Genomic DNA, 18,093 nt, shown 5'->3' with positions numbered 1-18,093 from the left:
GGGGACGTGTTTTATTGTAAGTTTCTGTTCCAAATTTCCTGACATTTTCCATAAAAAATAGGCCTTTAAAAGGCAGAAATAGGACTAATAGGAACCAGATCGTGAAGTGATTGTATGTCATAATGTCAAAAATAACTGCTTTTCCTTGACTTCATGGCATTAATCTTGAGGCACATAGCTCCGAGAAGCTGCTTAATGGACTGACTTGGGGTCCCCAGCCAGACCAGCCACTAAGCGAGGGGCCCACAAAGCGACGGCCAAGTCCCTGGATGGTTATCAGGACTCGGGTTTATAACCTGCCGGGGATATTTGTTGATGAATTCCGAATCGGTTTTCTTCAAAAATAAACTGTCAGAGAAGGGCTGGGAGTGGGGGCTGGTGGTTCCAGCATGGCCTTAGAATGTGGCGGCCAACCAGGGAGAGCCTTCATTTCCCCTCCTCAGCTTAGCAGCATCAGAAATTTCCTGAGGAACGTCCAGAAGGTTGAACGATTAGAGCCGAAAGGAAAGGCAGAACAGAAGACGAAAGTGCTTGGGGCGGGCAGAGTTGGATTGAAGGCTCCGGCTCTCTCCTTGCTCTCTCTGTGATCTTGGACAAGTCACCGAGGGTCCAAGGCCTGAGTCTCCTCACATGTAAAATGATGCAAGTCCCAGCCCCAAATCTATTAGCCTTCCAGGGCTTCTTGTCCACCACCCAACCCCCAACCCTGGGTGAGATTATTTGTTTGTCATCATCTTGGGAAAGTCTCTTTTGGGGGAAGATTCCCTCCCTTCTCGGGGACTCAGTTTCCTTGTCCGTGAGGGAGCAGGAGGTGGAGAGACTAGATCATTTCTCAGGTTCCCCGCCGTTCTGAATAATACTCTTTAGTACATTCTAGAATTCTTTTTGTTACCATTTTTTTATAGTCCTGACATAGTGTATGCTTAGTTTCATACGAGCTCTGACATTCTGCGTCCTAAGTTCTCTCCTGGCTTTATCATTCTGTCTCCGAAGGGCACTTCTAGCTCTAACATTCTAAACTCTTCCTCAGATAACATCTTACGTTTGTCATTTTCACATTCTATATTCAAAGGCATCTTCTAGGGCTAACATTCTGGTCTAAAGCCCCTTCCAGCTCCAATATTCTATATTCTAAGACCCCTTCCATCTCCAACATTCTATGTCCTAAGGTCTCTCTTAGTTCTAAAATCCTGTTGTCGGGTCTTTTCCAACTCTAACATTTTGAGTTCTAAGGCTTCTCTAAATAGAGTTCTTCAGAGTTCTAAGTTCCCTTTCAGATCTAACATTCTGGGTTCTAAGTCCCTTCCAGCTCTAATTCTTTAAGTTCTAAGTTCCATTCCAGTTCTAACATTTTGGGCTCTAAGGCTTCTCCAAATACTAATGTTCTGAGTTCTAAGTTCCCTTTCAGATCTAACATTCTGGGTTCTAAGTCCCTTCCAGCTCTAATGCTTTAAGTTCTAAGTTCCATTCCAGTTCTAACATTTTGGGCTCTAAGGCTTCTCCAAATACTAATGTTCTGAGTTCTAAGTTCCCTTTCAGATCTAACATTCTGGGTTCTAAGTCCCTTCCAGCTCTAATACTTTAAGTTCTAAGTTCCATTCCAGTTCTAACATTTTGGGCTCTAAGGCTTCTCCAAATACTAATGTTCTGAGTTCTAAGTTCCCTTTCAGATCTAACATTCTGGGTTCTAAGTCCCTTCCAGCTCTAATACTTTAAGTTCTAAGTTCCATTCCAGTTCTAACATTTTGGGCTCTAAGGCTTCTCCAAATACTAATGTTCTGAGTTCTAAGTTCCCTTTCAGATCTAACATTCTGGGTTCTAAGTCCCTTCCAGCTCTAATTCTTTAAGTTCTAAGTTCCATTCCAGTTCTAACATTTTGGGCTCTAAGGCTTCTTCAAATACTAATCTTCTGAGTTCTAAGTTCCCTTTCAGATCTAACATTCTGGGTTCTAAGTCCCTTCCAGCTCTAATGCTTTAAGTTCTAAGTTCCATTCCAGTTCTAACATTTTGGGTTCTAAGACTTCTCCAAATACTAATGTTCTGAGTTCTAAGTTCCCTTTCAGATCTAACATTCTGGGTTCTAAGTCCCTTCCAGCTCTAATGCTTTAAGTTCTAAGTTCCATTCCAGTTCTAACATTTTGGTCTCTAAGGCTTCTACAAATACTAATATTCTGAGTTCTAAGTTCCCTTTCAGATCTAACATTCTGGGTTCTAAGTCCCTTTAAGTTCTAAGTTCCATTCCAGTTCTAATATTTTGGGTTCTAAGACTTCTCCAAATACTAATCTCCTGAGTTCTAAGTTCCCTTTCAGATCTAACATTCTGGGTTCTAAGTCCCTTCCAGCTCTAATGCTTTAAGTTCTAAGTTCCATTCCAGTTCTAACATTTTGGTCTCTAAGGCTTCTCCAAATACTAATCTTCTGAGTTCTAAGTTCCCTTTCAGATCTAACATTCTGGGTTCTAAGTCCCTTCCAGCTCTAATGCTTTAAGTTCTAAGTTCCATTCCAGTTCTAACATTTTGGGCTCTAAGGCTTCTTCAAATACTAATCTTCTGAGTTATAAATTCCATTCCATTTCTAGCATTCAGGGTTCTAAGTTCCTTCTAGAACTATTCTTTAATGTTCTCTGATCTCTCTAAGCTATAAATTGCTATATTCTAAGTTCCCTTCCATTTCTAACATTCTATATATCCTAAGGTTCCTCCAAGCTCTAACATCTTAGGTTCTAAGTTTTCTTTCAGATTTAACCATCTGTGTCCTAAGAGTCCTTCTAGCTCTAACCTTCTGGATTCTCAGATCCAACCTTGTCGCTACTAAGTGGAACCCTAGCTCTAATAGTCTGAGTTCTAAGGTTCCTTCTATGTCTGACATTCTGTGTTCTAAGTGCCCTTCTAGTTAGAACATTCTGTTTATTCCAGCACTGTCGATGCTTCCATGATATGATATTAACTGTCATACCCAAAGAAAGAAACGCAGCCCTTGCTGCACATTTAGGAAGCTGAGTCCTAGAAGGTGAAGCATCATCACTCTGAGGAATAATCCATTCTGGGAATGGAGTTCCTATGGGGAAAAACAGTTTTTGTAGAGAAGTAAAATAGGTTGCCCAGAGAGGAATGTTCCTGGTCCAGGGGCTGCGGGGTTCGTCCTTTTATACTAGGGTGAGCGTGGCTGGGAGCGCAGCGAATGATCTGGGATCAGCGAGCACAGGGAGAGGGGATGCCCCAAGCCTCGCAGGCAGTCAGGCGACTGCTTCATTGGTAGGGAGCTGAGCCGGAGAGAACAGAATAGACCAATGAGCTGACGCCAGAGGAGCCCAGCAAGGGTGGTTCCCCAAGTCGGAGAAGAGTGGGAAGGGGCTGGAGGAGAAGAGAGTTTTCTTCTCCGGGGCTGTGAGATAACTGGATTCCATGCTGTGGCTCTGTTGCCCGAAGCAGGCTTGGTGTCCAGCTAGTGAGGAAATGTGTCTACACTGACTAGACTCTGAGAAAATGTATTTTTAGAAATCATTTTTATTTCATCCCAATAACAAATTTACCCACTTTGCCCTCTTCCTTCCCCTTATCAGAGTGGACAAGCAATTCTACTGGGCTTTACATGAATTATGAGAGAATATTTAAAGCATTGTAGAACCCTGAAGGTGCTCTACAACTAGCAGCCGTGGTCATCATCATCATCAGCAGCAGCAGCATTATTAGTCTGGAACTAATACCAGGCCCCAGTGTCGTGTCCCTTCGCGGTGACTTTAATAGCCCTGGCTCTTGGGGGGGTATTCTCCCCACTATTAAATGGTACAATGTGTTGTTCATGCATTTTAGTTCTGTCCGACTCTTTGTGACCCCCATTGGAGGTTTTCTTGGCAAAGATACTGGAGCGTCTTGCCCTTTCCTTCTCTATCTTATTTGATAGGTGAGGAAACTGAGTCAAAAAGGGGAAAGTGACTTGCCCAGGGTCTCCCAGCTACTAAGTGTCTGTGTCTGAATCTGGGCCTCAGGTCCTCCTGACTAGGCTCAGCCCTCTGTGCTACCTGTCCTTTGCCACCTATCCACATCTTATCCTATGTGACTCTCAAGCTCAGACCGTCCCTAAAGGCGTCCCCAGTGCCATTTAGTGTCTCAGTGCTCGGTGTGTTTCGGCCTTTGGTCTTTGTGCCCTGGCTCACTTCACTTAGCTCTTTCTCGACCATTGTAAAGCCACAGGAAGGGGGGGGCCTTGACATGTAATCTGGCCTGCTGAGGGCCCGCCGTGCTTTTCTTTATCCAGAAAATGCAATTTCTCAATGTTGAGGACTCCGAGGTCCAGCTGTGCATGCCAAAGGCCACTCAAAGCACAGTAGCATTCTGGGTAAAGAAACCCAAACAGAACCACTTCAGGACGGCCAGTTCCACGGATGCTGTGAGCCTTGGATTTCTCTTGCATTAAATGAAGAAACTGGAAGCGACATACTTTGAGGCCCCTTCGGGCTGTCAGATTCTATAGTCTACACCAGTAAGGACTGGCATTTCCAAGCCAGTTAATGCAATTCTAGAAGACCTAGACAGCTCAACGGAGTCAGTCAATCCAGGGGGAAAGCTAGGCGAGAACCAGCCCTTTATCGGTTTCAGAGAAATGAAAGACTTTGATCAGCAAATAAAGACAAATTGTGCTTCCCAGGAAACGTCATGTGATTGACTCAAGTAATCAGACGCACTCCTGGAGGCTCTCGTTGCACAGCCAGTTTGGAATCGTGCATTTTCATGACAAGCCAGTCTAGTACTAGCCAAGGGCCTGACAGGGAAACCCTGTGAGAGGAGAGAGAGCCTTATTATCTTTCTTCCCCTCTCTCTAGAGAACCTGGGAGTGACCTCAGAGGCCCCACCACTAACTGGAAGCAGTATCAGTGGCTTCTGGAGTGGCAGTGGTTGACAACAAAGGAAATTCTTGCAGATAATTATGGATAGTTACCTAAGGATGGTGACAGCTGGAGGGCGTGAGACTCCTCTTTGCAGAAAGGAATATGAGCTATGAACTCTGAAAGGCATCAGTGCTCAGAGCCCAGCATGGAGCTCTAGACTCTAAGAAGAGAGAAAATATTCCTAGAGTTAGAACTTGAAAAGCACCCCTTTGCCATATATATGGCACGCCTTTGCTACACATATGCCTCACTGACTTTGTACTTGGACTTGGCTCTTCCCAGGGTGTTGCAGGTTATGTTCATGGGATTGAGGTGCCTAGAGTATGGGAAGAATATTTTATGCCAGTTTTACCTACTTTGTCACCATAATAAATAAATGCCCTTTTCTAAAAATGAATTGAAGCAACTGGCTGATAATCAATGGGAAGCACATAGATGGGGGCTTATAAATCGCAGGATAAGAAACTCATCCTCTAAAAGTTATCTCTAGAATCCTGACAGGGAAAGTAGTGAGCTGTCCTCTGGGGATCCCAACTTATAATCCTGAGTGCCCACTTTAGGAGTGGCCCTCCCATAGCACTACATAAGAGACCTTCTAGTTCTAAGATTCTAGGTGCAAAGGTTCCTTCCCGTTCCAAAATTCTGCAACCTAAAGTATTTCTGATACTTTCTGGTCTGGGTTCTATGTTCTAACATTTTCCATTCTAAGATCCCTCCCATATTTTAACATCCCATTACAAAATCCCTCTTAGCACTAATGATTTATCTTCTAAGATCCTTTCTACTTCTGAGACTCAGAAGAGCAAGGCCCCTACTATTCCTAACATTTTATCCCCCGCGGGCCCTTCCGCTTTTCTCGTGATAAATTCTAACATTCCTTCAAGGTTTAACGTTTTTATGTTCTATGTTCTAACATTCCATGTGCGAACATTCTACGGCCCGGGGTCCCTTCCAGCTCTCACTTTTTATGAGTTTTTGATTTCTTGAAATGCACATTGTAAAAAGCTCTTGGCAATTATTTTTAAAATTAAATCACGTACAATACAATTTCAAAAATTCGCCGTGGAACGGAAGGGCAATGCCGTTCTTTCTGAAGGCCAGAATTTGCTTTCTGGAGAATAAAAAGCCCAGCCGAAATTCTAGCCTGTCGACCTTTTCCCTTTCCCACTCTTCCCAACCCCTGTGAGAAGGGGCAACAGAAGAACACCAACTCTGCTCTCCTGTGACTTTAGAGAAAGAAAAATGGCGGCACCAGCCATGTGGTCCCGGGAGAGATCCAAGCCACTCTGCCAGAATGACAAGCTTATATTTTGGAAGCCACCCGGGGATCCACTTAATGTCATGAAGCCTTCCAGGATTTATGATGACCGGCCAGTCAGCTGCTCCACGGAGGCAGGACTGAGAAGTGAAAATACACAGATTTCTCCTCTGACGGAGTGGGACGCCGGCCCCCGGCTTCTTCCTCGTCTTCTTTGCGCGGTCCCCTGACCCAGGCATCGCGAGCCGTGACCGTTCCCGTTCTCCCATGCAGAAGTTGGCTATTAGGGACGTGTAATTTTTAAATATGACTCGGCGTCCGTCTCCCTCCCGCTCCTGCGATGACTGATGATGTGTTCTGTTTGTTCTGGCAGGGGGCCACGAGCAGAAATGTATTTCAGGCTTGACTTTCCAGATCCTATCTCCAGCCATTTAGAAGTTCCTTACAGGGCACCCCTCTGCCTGCACTCGACTTAAGGGTCTGTCAGCATTTCTCCATGCCTTTAGAGCTCAGCCATGAAAAGAATAATAATGATAATAAAATAAGAGCCACCTTTGCTAGGATGAGGCACCATTCCCCGCAGTCTAGGTCTAGGACAACAATGGCTTCACAATGTTGAATAAAGGACCATGGGCTTGGGTGACAGACCTGGGTTCAAAGATTCAGTTCTGCCCCATTGGCAAGTTCTTCCCAATGCTGACCTTCCCACTTTTGTTTATCTTACCCATTGCGCTGCTCTTTACACTACAGAATTGCCTCCTTTGCTATTCCTCGCCCGCATTGCTGAATCTCCGACCTCCAAGTTTTTGCATTGGATGTTTCCTCATGTTTAGAAACATTGCTGAATCTCCCACCTCCAAGCTTTTGCATTGGATGTTTCCTCATGTCTAGAAACATTGCTGAATCTCCCACCTCCAAGCTTTTGCATTGGATGTTTCCTCGTGTCTAGAAACATTGCTGAATCTCCCACCTCCAAGCTTTTGCATTGGATGTTTCCTCATGTCTAGAATGTTCTCCCTTCTTATCTCTGACTCCTACAGTCTCTGCCTTCTCTCAAAACTCCAGTCAAAGCCCACCTTTTACAGGCTCTTCCCAATATGTCCCAGTGCCTTCCCCTCAAAGATTTCCTTCCATCTCCTCTGTATTTATCTAATATATGGCTGTTTGGGTCCGTTTTATCTCCCCTATTTGCACATAAGCTCCAGCAATGTCTAGACTAGGGCCTGACAGAGTGAGCTCTTAATACAGGCTCATGGATAAATTATTAGAGGTTTGTGGTATAGGAAAGGCAGTAGGATGGAGTGGACAGACTCCTGAAAGATGTGAGTTCAAATCCTACTCAAATGATTCTTTATATGACCCTTAACTTTGAGAATCTCTAGAGCTAAATTCACTATTATGGCTTTGAGCTGAAAAGGATCTTGGAAATCAGCCAGACCAGTGGTGTCAAAACTCAAATAGAAATGGGGCCACTGGGGAGGGCATCTGGATAGCTCAGTAGATTGAGAGCCAGGCCTAGTGGCAGAAGGTCCTGGGTTCAAATCTGGTCTCACACTTCCTAGCTGTGTGACCCTGGGCAAGTCACTTCACCCCCTTTTGCCTAGCCCTGACCACTCTTCGGCCTTGGAACCAATACACGGTATTGATTCTAAGACAGAAGTAAGGGTTAAAAAAATGGGGCCACTCATCTATAAGAATCCCTTCCAAGTTGCATATTGACTTAGTTTAAAAACATAATGTTAGCTACTTTTAAAAAAATCATCTAGTTTGTCAAATATTTCCCAATTACACTTTCATTTGATTCTTATAGCACTTAGGAGGCCCCAGGCCATGTTGCTTTTTTTTAGCACTTCTGGTCTACTCTAACACCCTCATTTTACAGATAAGGAAACTGATGCCTGCACAATTTCACTGCAAAATGGTCTTAGATGGGGCCAAAAAGGATTCATGTGAGGGAGGCTGTTTCAGCTCAAAAGACACGCATTAAATTCTTCCCTGATACTCCAATAAGAGCTGGGGATACAAAGACAAAATACAACATCATTCTGACCCTCGAGGAGCTCCCAGTTTACTCATTTGAGTCAATGTATGTAAAGATGTAAGAAAACTTTGCATACTAAGGAAATACAACCATGTCCATGTCCAAGGGGTGGGAGTGGATCTTGGCAATGGAGAGGGGAGGTAGTAGGTAGAAGGTGGCTTCATGGCTGTTTCTCTCTCTCTCTCTCTCTCTCTTTTTAAACCTTTATCTTCCATCTTAGAATCAACGTTGTGTATTGGTTCTAAGGCAGAAGAGTTAGGCAATTGGGGTTAAATGACTGGCCCAGGGCCACACAACTAGGAAGAGTCTGAGGCAGATTTGAACCCAGGACTTCCCATCTCCAGATCTGTCAGTCTATCCACTGAACCACCTAGCTGCCCCCCATAGCTGACTCTTGAAGGAAGCTGGAGAGCACAAGAGTTGGGAATGAGACGGGAGAGCATCCCAAGCATTGAGGACATGGCGCCACCTCAAAGGGATGAAGGCAAGAGATGAAATACTGAGTTGGAGGAACGGTAAGGAAGTCATTTGGCCCAGAACCTAGAATGCAAAAGGAGCCATCATGTGAAATCTGCCTGGGAAGCAGATTGGATCAAACAGTGGAGTTATTCATTTTTAACTACAGATTTTTGCCTCTGACCAATGGCCTAGACTCGTGTGCAGGTCACATCATTAATATAATCAAACCCACCGGAACATCTCAAAGCAGGGGGTCTCCACTCCCAGAAGTCCTGCCTTGGTGTTATTCGTTGAAGTGACTGAGATGCAGCTTTAGGATTTCAGAGTCTAGAAGGATGCTCCAAAGCCACTCAGTCCCAGCCATGCCCCTACAAAGATGCCCTCTGGGATACACTAGACAATTCAGCATCCCGTCTTTATTTGGAGGTCTTTGCCGAGTCTAAGTTGGCTGAGAGGCAGACGGCCAGGAAAAGTGTTAAGATGACCTGGGTTCAATTCCCGCCTCTGAAACACACTTGCTTTGTGATCCAGGACAAATTCCATACCCTCTCAATGCCCCAGCTACACTATCCTAGAAAGTAGAGCTACGATAGAGGGCATTTCTTCACCCAGGAAGAAGTTCTTTATACCGATGGCATACAAGGCTCTGTCTCCAGCCCATGAAGTTTTTCATTTACTTTCTCTCACACGTGTTGATTTCTCCACTAGAAAGTAAGTTCATTAAGCTTGTGCCATTCAGACATATTTGTGTCTGTCCATTTTGTGAGACTCTTTTCCGTGGCCTCCCATCAATTGATCATAATAGGTGAAAGCCTTCCTCAAATTCTAAGGAAAAAGTAGACCTTTCTACCAGTTAGAGCTCTCCAAAATGGGCTACCACCGAAGGTTACGGGGACGTATTCAAGCCATGATTCGATGATGAGGAAAGGTTGAAGGTCATTAGATTTCGTGGTGATCATCTTAACCAACTCATTCATTTTCTAGATGAGGAAATCCAAGTTTGGTAGAGAAGTCTCATTGGGATCCTGGGTGCCCTCCAAGAGTCTTTCCAGTGTAGACACCATGCATGATTCCAGGAAGATCACTACTGACTCTGGGGTCTCCTCATCCTCGTAAGGAGTCTGCCAAGTCCCATGGAGCAAAGGGGCAGCCTGAAGGCTTTTGCCCATTTCCACAGGCGAGGGATTAAAACCATTATGTCAGATGGGGCTCTGTGGTTATTCAGAAGTCCCATGCCATTAGTATGATTTTTATTGAATGCAGCTCATGGCCCAGGCTCAAGAATGTGCAAGCTGACTTAGATTACGCTCAGCATTGACTTCATTAAGATAAAAATATTTCCTGAGATAGTAAGTCAGAAGTATTTACGGTGAAGGGGGCAGAAAGCGAATTCAGGTTGATGGTGTGAACAGAATGTTCTTTCTGAGTTAAAGGGGATGACCTAACTACATCTGGCAGGGTTCATTTCTGTTTAGCTAAGCATTTTATTTCATGGTGGGAGCCACCTCCTTTTCTGAAAAGGATCCATCCTTGTCAGGACACCAGGGGCTTGGCATGTGCCTCTTTGGATACCTGTGCTAGAGCTCTGAGCGCTACTTGGGACTGGTTCCTCGCCAGGCTCGCCAAGTTGGCAGGATCGGGTAGAAGGAGGAAGCAGGACAAGTGTTATCCTTTACCTCCTTCATATTTCAGCCTCTATGCTTGTCATAAGAGGAATGGCTGTTGGCCCCCACCTGCCTCCCAGGGGAAAGGAAGGGAGAGCTCTTTGGAAATCAAGTCATAAACATTGGGAGGAATTTGAACATGAAAAACACCACCAAAATGCTTTGTAATCCACAGAGCATCTCCGAAGTTATGTGACCATAAATCCCCGTGGCCCCTGGTGTATTCAATGGGCAGATTATCCCTCCTAAATTATGGCCCCCAGAATTGAACCTCGAGATCCAGATGTGGTTCACCCAAGGCAAAGGATAATGGTGCTATCCCTGGCCATTGGCTTTTGGTGCCTTAGCTGACTCTCCACTCAGTAGGAATGAGAATGATGGCAGATGGGAATGGCAGAGGCAAACTGAGGCTTGTTGTGGGGATAATCTGCCCAACAATTAGAGTGATCTAAATGTGGAATGATCCCTTCTGGAAGCAGGAGCTCCTCCTCCTTGAAAACCTTCCTACAGCACCTGGAAGGATCCAGGATATTGCAGAGGAGCCTGAGTATGGCTTAGGGGAGGGAGCCATTAATGGCCCTTCCAACTCTGAGATTTGGTGGATCTGTGTGCCACCATGATGGAGTGGGACCCATCCCCCCCATCAGCCCTCTCTCCTAGGGTTGTCGTGAGGACTAAACAAGATGATGCACAGTACAAGTGCTCTATAAATATTAACTGTTAGCTATTATTAGGATGACCTTGGACAAGCCATTTCACCTCTGCCCATCTCAGTTTCCTCATCTCTAAAATGGGGATAATAACAACACCCAACTCCTCAAGGTGGATGAAATATTTGTCAGGCACTCTGCAAATCTGAAGGCACTCTAGCAGGCTGGCTCGCTGTTCTTTAGCTCCATCTAAGGAAACATTAGTTGTTTCTGACAGTGACACAGGCTGCCTGGGCATGGGATGAGCTCTCCATCCCTGGAGTTTTTCTCAGGAATGGCATAGGGCAAATGATTCAGCCTAGGTCTGGCCTCAGATTCCTCTTGTCTCTGAACCTCCTCCATCCTGTGATCTGTATGTTACAACAAAGGGGAATCCTGTGTCCTTTGGCCTCTGCTAGGCTACATTCACCTGGAGCCCAGGCAGGGGCTTGTGGGCCCTAACAACAGAGCAGCCACAGGTCACAAATTGGAGCATTTTCCTTATTGGATGAAAAGTTGAAGCTTCTTCTCCCCCCACCCCCCCAGGAAGCTCCCCTTCCCCTTGGGTTACTCTTCTCAGGAGGTTCATTTGTTCTTTCTGGGCCTCCTCCCAGCTACCTACTGCATTGATTCTGAAACGCCTTTGTGGCTTTGCCATTGTCTTGGGTTCATTCTAGCATCTAGTGATCTCCTGAGCACGCTGAGTGTTCTCTTCTCCTGACTTTGGCCCAGAGTTTTAACCCTTGGAGTCTGACTTTCCTCCTCTATAAAATGAAGGGGTTGGCATGGGGCACCTCCAAGGTCACGCATGGGCTCCTAAAATGACAGAGGTAAGAGCTCCCTGCACCTTGGTCCAGGCGGTGAGGAGGCGGGGATACTTCTAGAGCAAATGGACCACAAACAAGGCCAAGACAAACATCACAGGGGCCATCCAGGGACAGGAGAAGCAGGGAAAGCTCCGAGATGTCTCCAATTCTCCTCTGTAACTCCCGGCACTTAAGCCAGTTATCTTAGACAGGGCCATGATAGCAACAAATAAAAATCACTGTCTTTGGAGGGAGAAGATCCAAGTTCAAATCCTGCTTCTGATGCTTACACTTGATGTTATCTCATACAAGGCATGTAACATCCCTGGAAAATGAAGTGTTGAACTGGATGCCTCTGAGGTCCATTCTGCCTCCCAACCTATGAACTGATGATCCCAAGTATAAACTTCTTGAGGGCAAGAACCTTCTCACTGTTGTCTTTGTGCCCTGGCACAAAGTAGGGGCTTCTATATAAGTTGATGAGTTTGGGGCTGTGACCCCAATGAAGACAATTCAAGGCCTTGATGCAGTGTCTTTACTCTGGGAATTAGATGTTTCCTAGTAATTGCTCATAGATCAGTCTGAATACTAAGATCATAACAGAAAATAATATTCATAGAAGCCTTGATTTCAGAACCCGGCCCAGTTTGCACGCCAAAATATATTGCTATCACTCTAACCATTAATATTGTTCACAAGTACTAACAAAAGAGCCAAGAGACGATCTTCACATCTACCCTTCTGGGTTCATAGACTTCTAGATCACAAAGTCCAATCTGCCCATTTTGCAGATTAGAAAATTGAGGGATAGAATTGGGCTTTGCCTAAATCCATACAGGTGGTAAAAAATAAGAATCTGCACTTGAATCTAAGTCCTCTGGCCATAGAGCCAGCATTCTTTATGCTGTCTTTCTCCTTCCTTCGTTCCTTCGTTCCTTCCTTCCTTCTTTCCTTTCTTCCTTCCTTCCTTCCTTCCTTCCTTCCTTCCTTCCTTCCTTCCTTCCTTCCTCCCTCCCTCCCTCCCTCCCTCCCTCCCTCCCTCCCTCCCTCCCTCCCTTCCTTCCTTCCTTCCTTCCTTCCTTCCTTCCTTCCTTCCTTCCTTCCTTCCTTCCTTCCTTCCTTCCTTCCTTCCTCCTTCCTTCCTTCCTTCCTTCCTTCCTTCCTTCCTTCCTTCCTCCTTCCTTCCTTCCTTCCTTCCTTCCTTCCTTCCTTCCTTCCTTCCTTCCTTCCTTCCTTCCTTCCTTCCTTCCTTCCTTCCTTCCTTCCTTCCTTCCTTCCTTCCTTCCTTCCTTCCTTCCTTCCTTCCTTCCTTCCTTCCTTCCTTCCTTCCCATGGAAGGGAGCACCCCTGAGAGGACTAGAATGGAAATCAAGTCGCATCAAACCAACAAGCATTTCCTAGTTACCTGCTATGTGCCAGGCACTAGGTTAAGGCCAGAGTTCCTCTGACTGTACACTTTGACTTTCAACTCATACTTCCTTTTCCTACCTCATGTGGTTGTTGCAATGATCAGATGAGATAATGCATATGAAAATATTTAAGTGCTTATCAGTTCATTTGATGTGCATTTATTAAATCCCTGTGATGTTCTGGGTCCTGGGGTACAATAACAACAATGAAGAGGAAGAGCTTTCAGGACAGGTGGGACAGCTTTAGCAAAGACACTGAGGTTGGAGATGCCATTCCGTGTACAAAGACCAGTGATTAGGCCAGTCAAACTGTAACATTGAATGGATCAGGGGTGTTATGCCTGGATAGGTAGTTTTAGCCGGATTTTTCTGAGCCTTGAATTCTAGCTAGAGGGAGACTGAAAGGGAAGAAGGAGCCACTTTTGCTTCTTGAGCAGAGGAGTCACATAGTACATGCAACCAGTGCTTATAGAATCGACTCCCAAGAACGCACTTAAAAGAATGGGAGAATTTCTTCAAGCTTGATATTGGGCTTTACAGTGCTCTTGTTCCCCCAAACACTCAATAATGGGCTCTTCTCACCCACTCTCTTCTTCTGTCTCTGTACAATCTTTGCAGATTCCTTCTTGACCTTGGATGAGCCCATGAACAACATCACCACGTCTTTGGGCCAGACAGCTGAGCTGCACTGCAAAGTCTCTGGAAACCCTCCCCCAACCATCCGCTGGTTTAAAAACGATGCCCCCGTGGTCCAGGAGCCCCGGAGGATTTCCTTTCGAGCCACCAACTATGGGTCTCGGTTGCGGATAAGGAACCTGGATACTACAGACACCGGTTACTTCCAGTGTGTTGCGAGCAATGGCAAAAAAGTGGTGTCCACCACTGGAGTCCTCTTCGTCAAGTTTGGTAAGAGGCCCTCTTTTATGTCTGGTTCTTGAATACCCAGCTGCCATCGAGCAATGGGCATTTATTAAATACCTCCTGGATGCCCGCCATGTTGTTTTCCAGGAGCATAGAAACAAGAGTAGGACAGACCCTCCCATTGAGGAGCTTACAGACTCAACAGGGAAGACAACCTGTACCCATACAAATGTGTATATGCATATATATGTTTGTATTCACACACACATGTATGTATGTAGGTATAGAACACATAGGTTATTTCATAGAGAGGGATTAGCAATTGGGAATCAATCAGTCAATAAACACATATGAAGTATCTTCTCTGTGCTGGGCACTCTGTTGAGCTCTGGGGATGCAAAGGACAGTCCTTGCCCTCAAGAAACTTATCATCTAATGGGAGAGACAACATGAACATAAATAGATACAGGATAGAAACAGAGGGAAGATGGGAGTTCAGAGGGTTATCAGAAATGGTTTACTAGAGACGTCGTGCTTTAGCTGCCTCCTAAAGACAACAAGGTCAATTCTTTACACAAAAGAGCTTGATGAATGAATGAATGAATGAATGAATGAACGAATGAATGAAGAAATGACTGAAAAGTATTTAAGGGCTTGATCTTTGTCAGGCACTGTCTGGGGATACAGGCTCTGTCCTCAGGGCTCTTACATTTGGACAGGGAAAGATGGCACACGTAAGGGAATAGTGGCCAAAGAAGGGTGTTTTGGTCAGGGATGATGATTGGAATCATAAGGCAACTGACTGATATAGCTTTTCCTCTAATGGTAACACAATGTCCGGCACATATTAAAATGTTATATAAATGCTAGCTATTATTATTATTATCATCATTAAGATAATTATAAGAGGCAGCCAAGTGGCTCGATGGATTGAAAGTCAGGCCTAGAGACAGGAAGTCTTAGTTTAAATCAGGCCTTGGACACTTTCTAATTGTGTGACCCTGGACAAGTCACGTAACCCCCATTACCTAGCCCTTACTGCTCTTCTGCCTTGGAACCAATACTTAGCATTTTTTCTAAGATGGAAAGTAAGAGGTTAAGAATATAATAATGGGAGCTCCCTCTCCCCTACCACACACATAACAAATCATCAAAATTGGACCTGGGGGTATTGATCGATAAATATGATATTTTCCAAGAATCAGCAGATTTGGTGAATTGACTCTAAACTTGGTAGAGGCCTGTAGTTGGGCTCTGACTGGAATAGGCCCCCGGGGAAGTATTCCCAATGGGCCACATCTGCTTGTCCAATGCTTCATGTATTGGCATTTCCTGTGACATTCATCAGAGCTGAGCTGTAGCTGTGGAATCAGTGTTTTCACTTCTTGGTGCTTTGGATCCTGGAGTGGGAGTAGTGCTAAATCTTGGGGCAATGAATAGTTCTCAAGGGCAGTTATGGCCTTGGATCGGTAATGGCTTGACCATGCCTTCCTATTGGGCATCCTTGACTAACTCAAGCTAACTCTGTTTCTTTCCTTCTTTTTTGTCTTTATTTCCAGGTCCCCCACCCACAGCAAGCCCTGGATCATCGTAAGTAGTTTGTTACTTCCCATGTGATTGCCTTCTTTAGTGTGTTGGTCATTCTGGACTGGTGCTTGTTATCTAGGGTTCAAGGATGAAGGCCAACGTGCCTTCCTTCTGGCTCTTATTTCAGCCGGATGGGAATTCTGTCTTTTGTGGGTGATGCCTGCCCTGATGGGAAACCGCCACTGCCAACAGATGGCCATCTGTCTTTGTCTCAAGAGTCTCTGGGATGGGGCATGGGAAATCTTGAAGCCCAAAGCAATTGCAGTTTGATCATTGAAAATGTTGTCTCTTGGAGGAGGAGGAGGAGGAGGGCTAGTGAGCCAGGCTGAGGGGCTGGCATCTCTCTGAAGACTCAGGGTCCCAGCTTTGAACTGAGAGCAGACACTCTGCTACAGGGGAGCCATTCTAGAAGGTTCTGGCAGTTCTGGTTTTGCCATCGTCTTCCGTGGCACTGAGGGTCAAAGGGCAGAATTTCCATCCATCTTCATCACCATCTCCTTTATGACCAATTCATTCCATGGAAGGGTTGTTGGAAAGATCAAATGCGATGACATATGGAAGGTGTTTTGTGTTTACAAAAGTTAAATGGCCACTTAATGCTAGAGGAGGGGGAGGATGCCTGGATGCAGGAAGCCCTAGCAGAAAAGGACTGTGCAGGAGGCGACTGACCTGGGCACAGCTCTGAGAGAACTCTTTGTTTCTCTTCAGGCTGCCCTTCCGTTTTCTCTGGCATGTAGATAGCTATCGGCCAGCCCAGTGACCTCTCTGGAGACCCAGCTTCTTCATCTCAGTTTTCATTGTTCGTGGACTTGTCTTTCATTTGCTCTGGCCTGAATGTTGGTTTTTCTATCAGAATGACTGGGCAATAACGGACTCCTCCAACAGTGCCTTCTCCTGGGGGGCACAGATGGGTTTTAGAACCTCGTCCTCAGGTGGGCAGCTACCCAGATTCACTTGGGGTTCTGTTCCTTCACCATCCACTGGCCTGAGTATCTTGACCAGCCCTAGCCTGCTTTTAAAAACCTTTCTGACCGTATCCCATCACAAAAAGACCACCAGGCTTCCACCAGGAAGTGGCTGCAGCCTGGGAACCTAAGAGATAAGATCTGTATTCCCCAGATCAGGGACCTAAGGCAGAAAAGTCATCCTCATAACACAGAGGAATGATAGGGCTGACCAATGGTCAGCTTTCCTTGGAAGCTTCCTGTTGACTTGAATTACCTACTCTGTCAAGTCTATAGAGAAAATGGGGAAAAAACAAGGTCAAGAACAACCAGCAGAGGTTCAAACCTGTAAACCTTAAAATTTGTTAGACTTATAAATGTTGGAAATTTCCCCATTGGGAAATTTCATACTTGGAAAAAATTTCCTACTAATAGTAAGAACTCTATTGGAATGTGAAACTCCTTGGCATGGAAGGATCCTTCTCCTCCCTACTTAAGACTACGTTAGGACAGAAACCTTTTGCTAAACAATGGAAAGGGCTTTGACCTATGCTTAAGCATAGAACAGGAAGTTCTTTGAGTCATGATTGATTTTAGAATTGATACAATAGAGATACTTGGAATGACAGAACCAGGTCTTGGAAACTACAATCTCCACCCTACTCAGAGTAACAGGATTTAGGAAGGGCTGCAGCAAAGATCAAGATTTAATTATTTGAGAATATGACCTTCAATAGACATGTGCAAAGGGGACAGACCTCTGGGCGGTCCTGGGTTAAGCTAGAGCCACCATTGGCACAGGGGAGACATCGACAGTGATTGGTAGATGTGAGAACTGAGGGGAGGGAACTTAGATGGTTTCCTTAAAAAGATAGCGGAGTCTGAGGACAGAAGGGAGGAGGTTTTGCTCTGAGGAGGTTGCTCTGAAGGAGGTGAGAGGAGAGAGGTCCTGGAGGGAGAGCTTCTGGAGAGGTCTTGAAGGAGGCTGTGGAAGAAGAACTCAGGAGGAGTCAGGAGGAGAATTCTCTGGAAACATTTCTTGAAAGGAGGCTCTCTTGAAGGTGGAGCCTGAGGTTGGCATGAGAAGCCTTACCTAGAGAGATCTTGGGTGAGTGATAAAACCAACTGACTGATTTATCTCTTAGGACTGAGGTCTAGGCCTTATTGGCTTGAGGCCCTCCATTCTTATTCCTTTCTTACTTTCTCTCTTTTTCTATTGATTAATCAGTGTATTATAAATTAAATTTCTCTATAAAACCCAGTTGGCTTGGGCATTTTCATAAATTGGGAATATATTCCCTGGCGACCATCTTATATTTATATAAACCCAAGACACAGTAGAAAACATATTTCAGCGGTCATAATTGTTATATATATTTCCATTGCTCCCAAATATTTTAATTATCACAGTTTATGGCTCCCACTCTCCTATCTACAACAATTTAAAGCTCAAAACTATTTTAAATCTAACAAACCCCTATTTGGAT

At 45.1% G+C, this 18,093-nt stretch overlaps 1 protein-coding gene across 1 annotated transcript in view; it reads left to right on the top strand.

The window, feature by feature from the left end:
* Positions 1-18,093, top strand: part of ROR1 (receptor tyrosine kinase like orphan receptor 1) — a 343,618-nt gene that overhangs the window by 225,140 nt on the left and 100,385 nt on the right. The window contains 2 exon segments of the mRNA XM_007480467.3: positions 13,833-14,120; positions 15,635-15,665. Coding sequence (XP_007480529.2) covers positions 13,833-14,120; positions 15,635-15,665 — 319 coding nt within the window.

This window comes from Monodelphis domestica, chromosome 2 (genome assembly GCF_027887165.1).
Source record: "Monodelphis domestica isolate mMonDom1 chromosome 2, mMonDom1.pri, whole genome shotgun sequence".
Lineage (NCBI taxonomy): Eukaryota > Metazoa > Chordata > Mammalia > Didelphimorphia > Didelphidae > Monodelphis > Monodelphis domestica.
The sequence above is the reverse complement of the archived record's forward strand: the minus strand, read 5'-3'. Positions and strand labels throughout refer to the sequence as shown.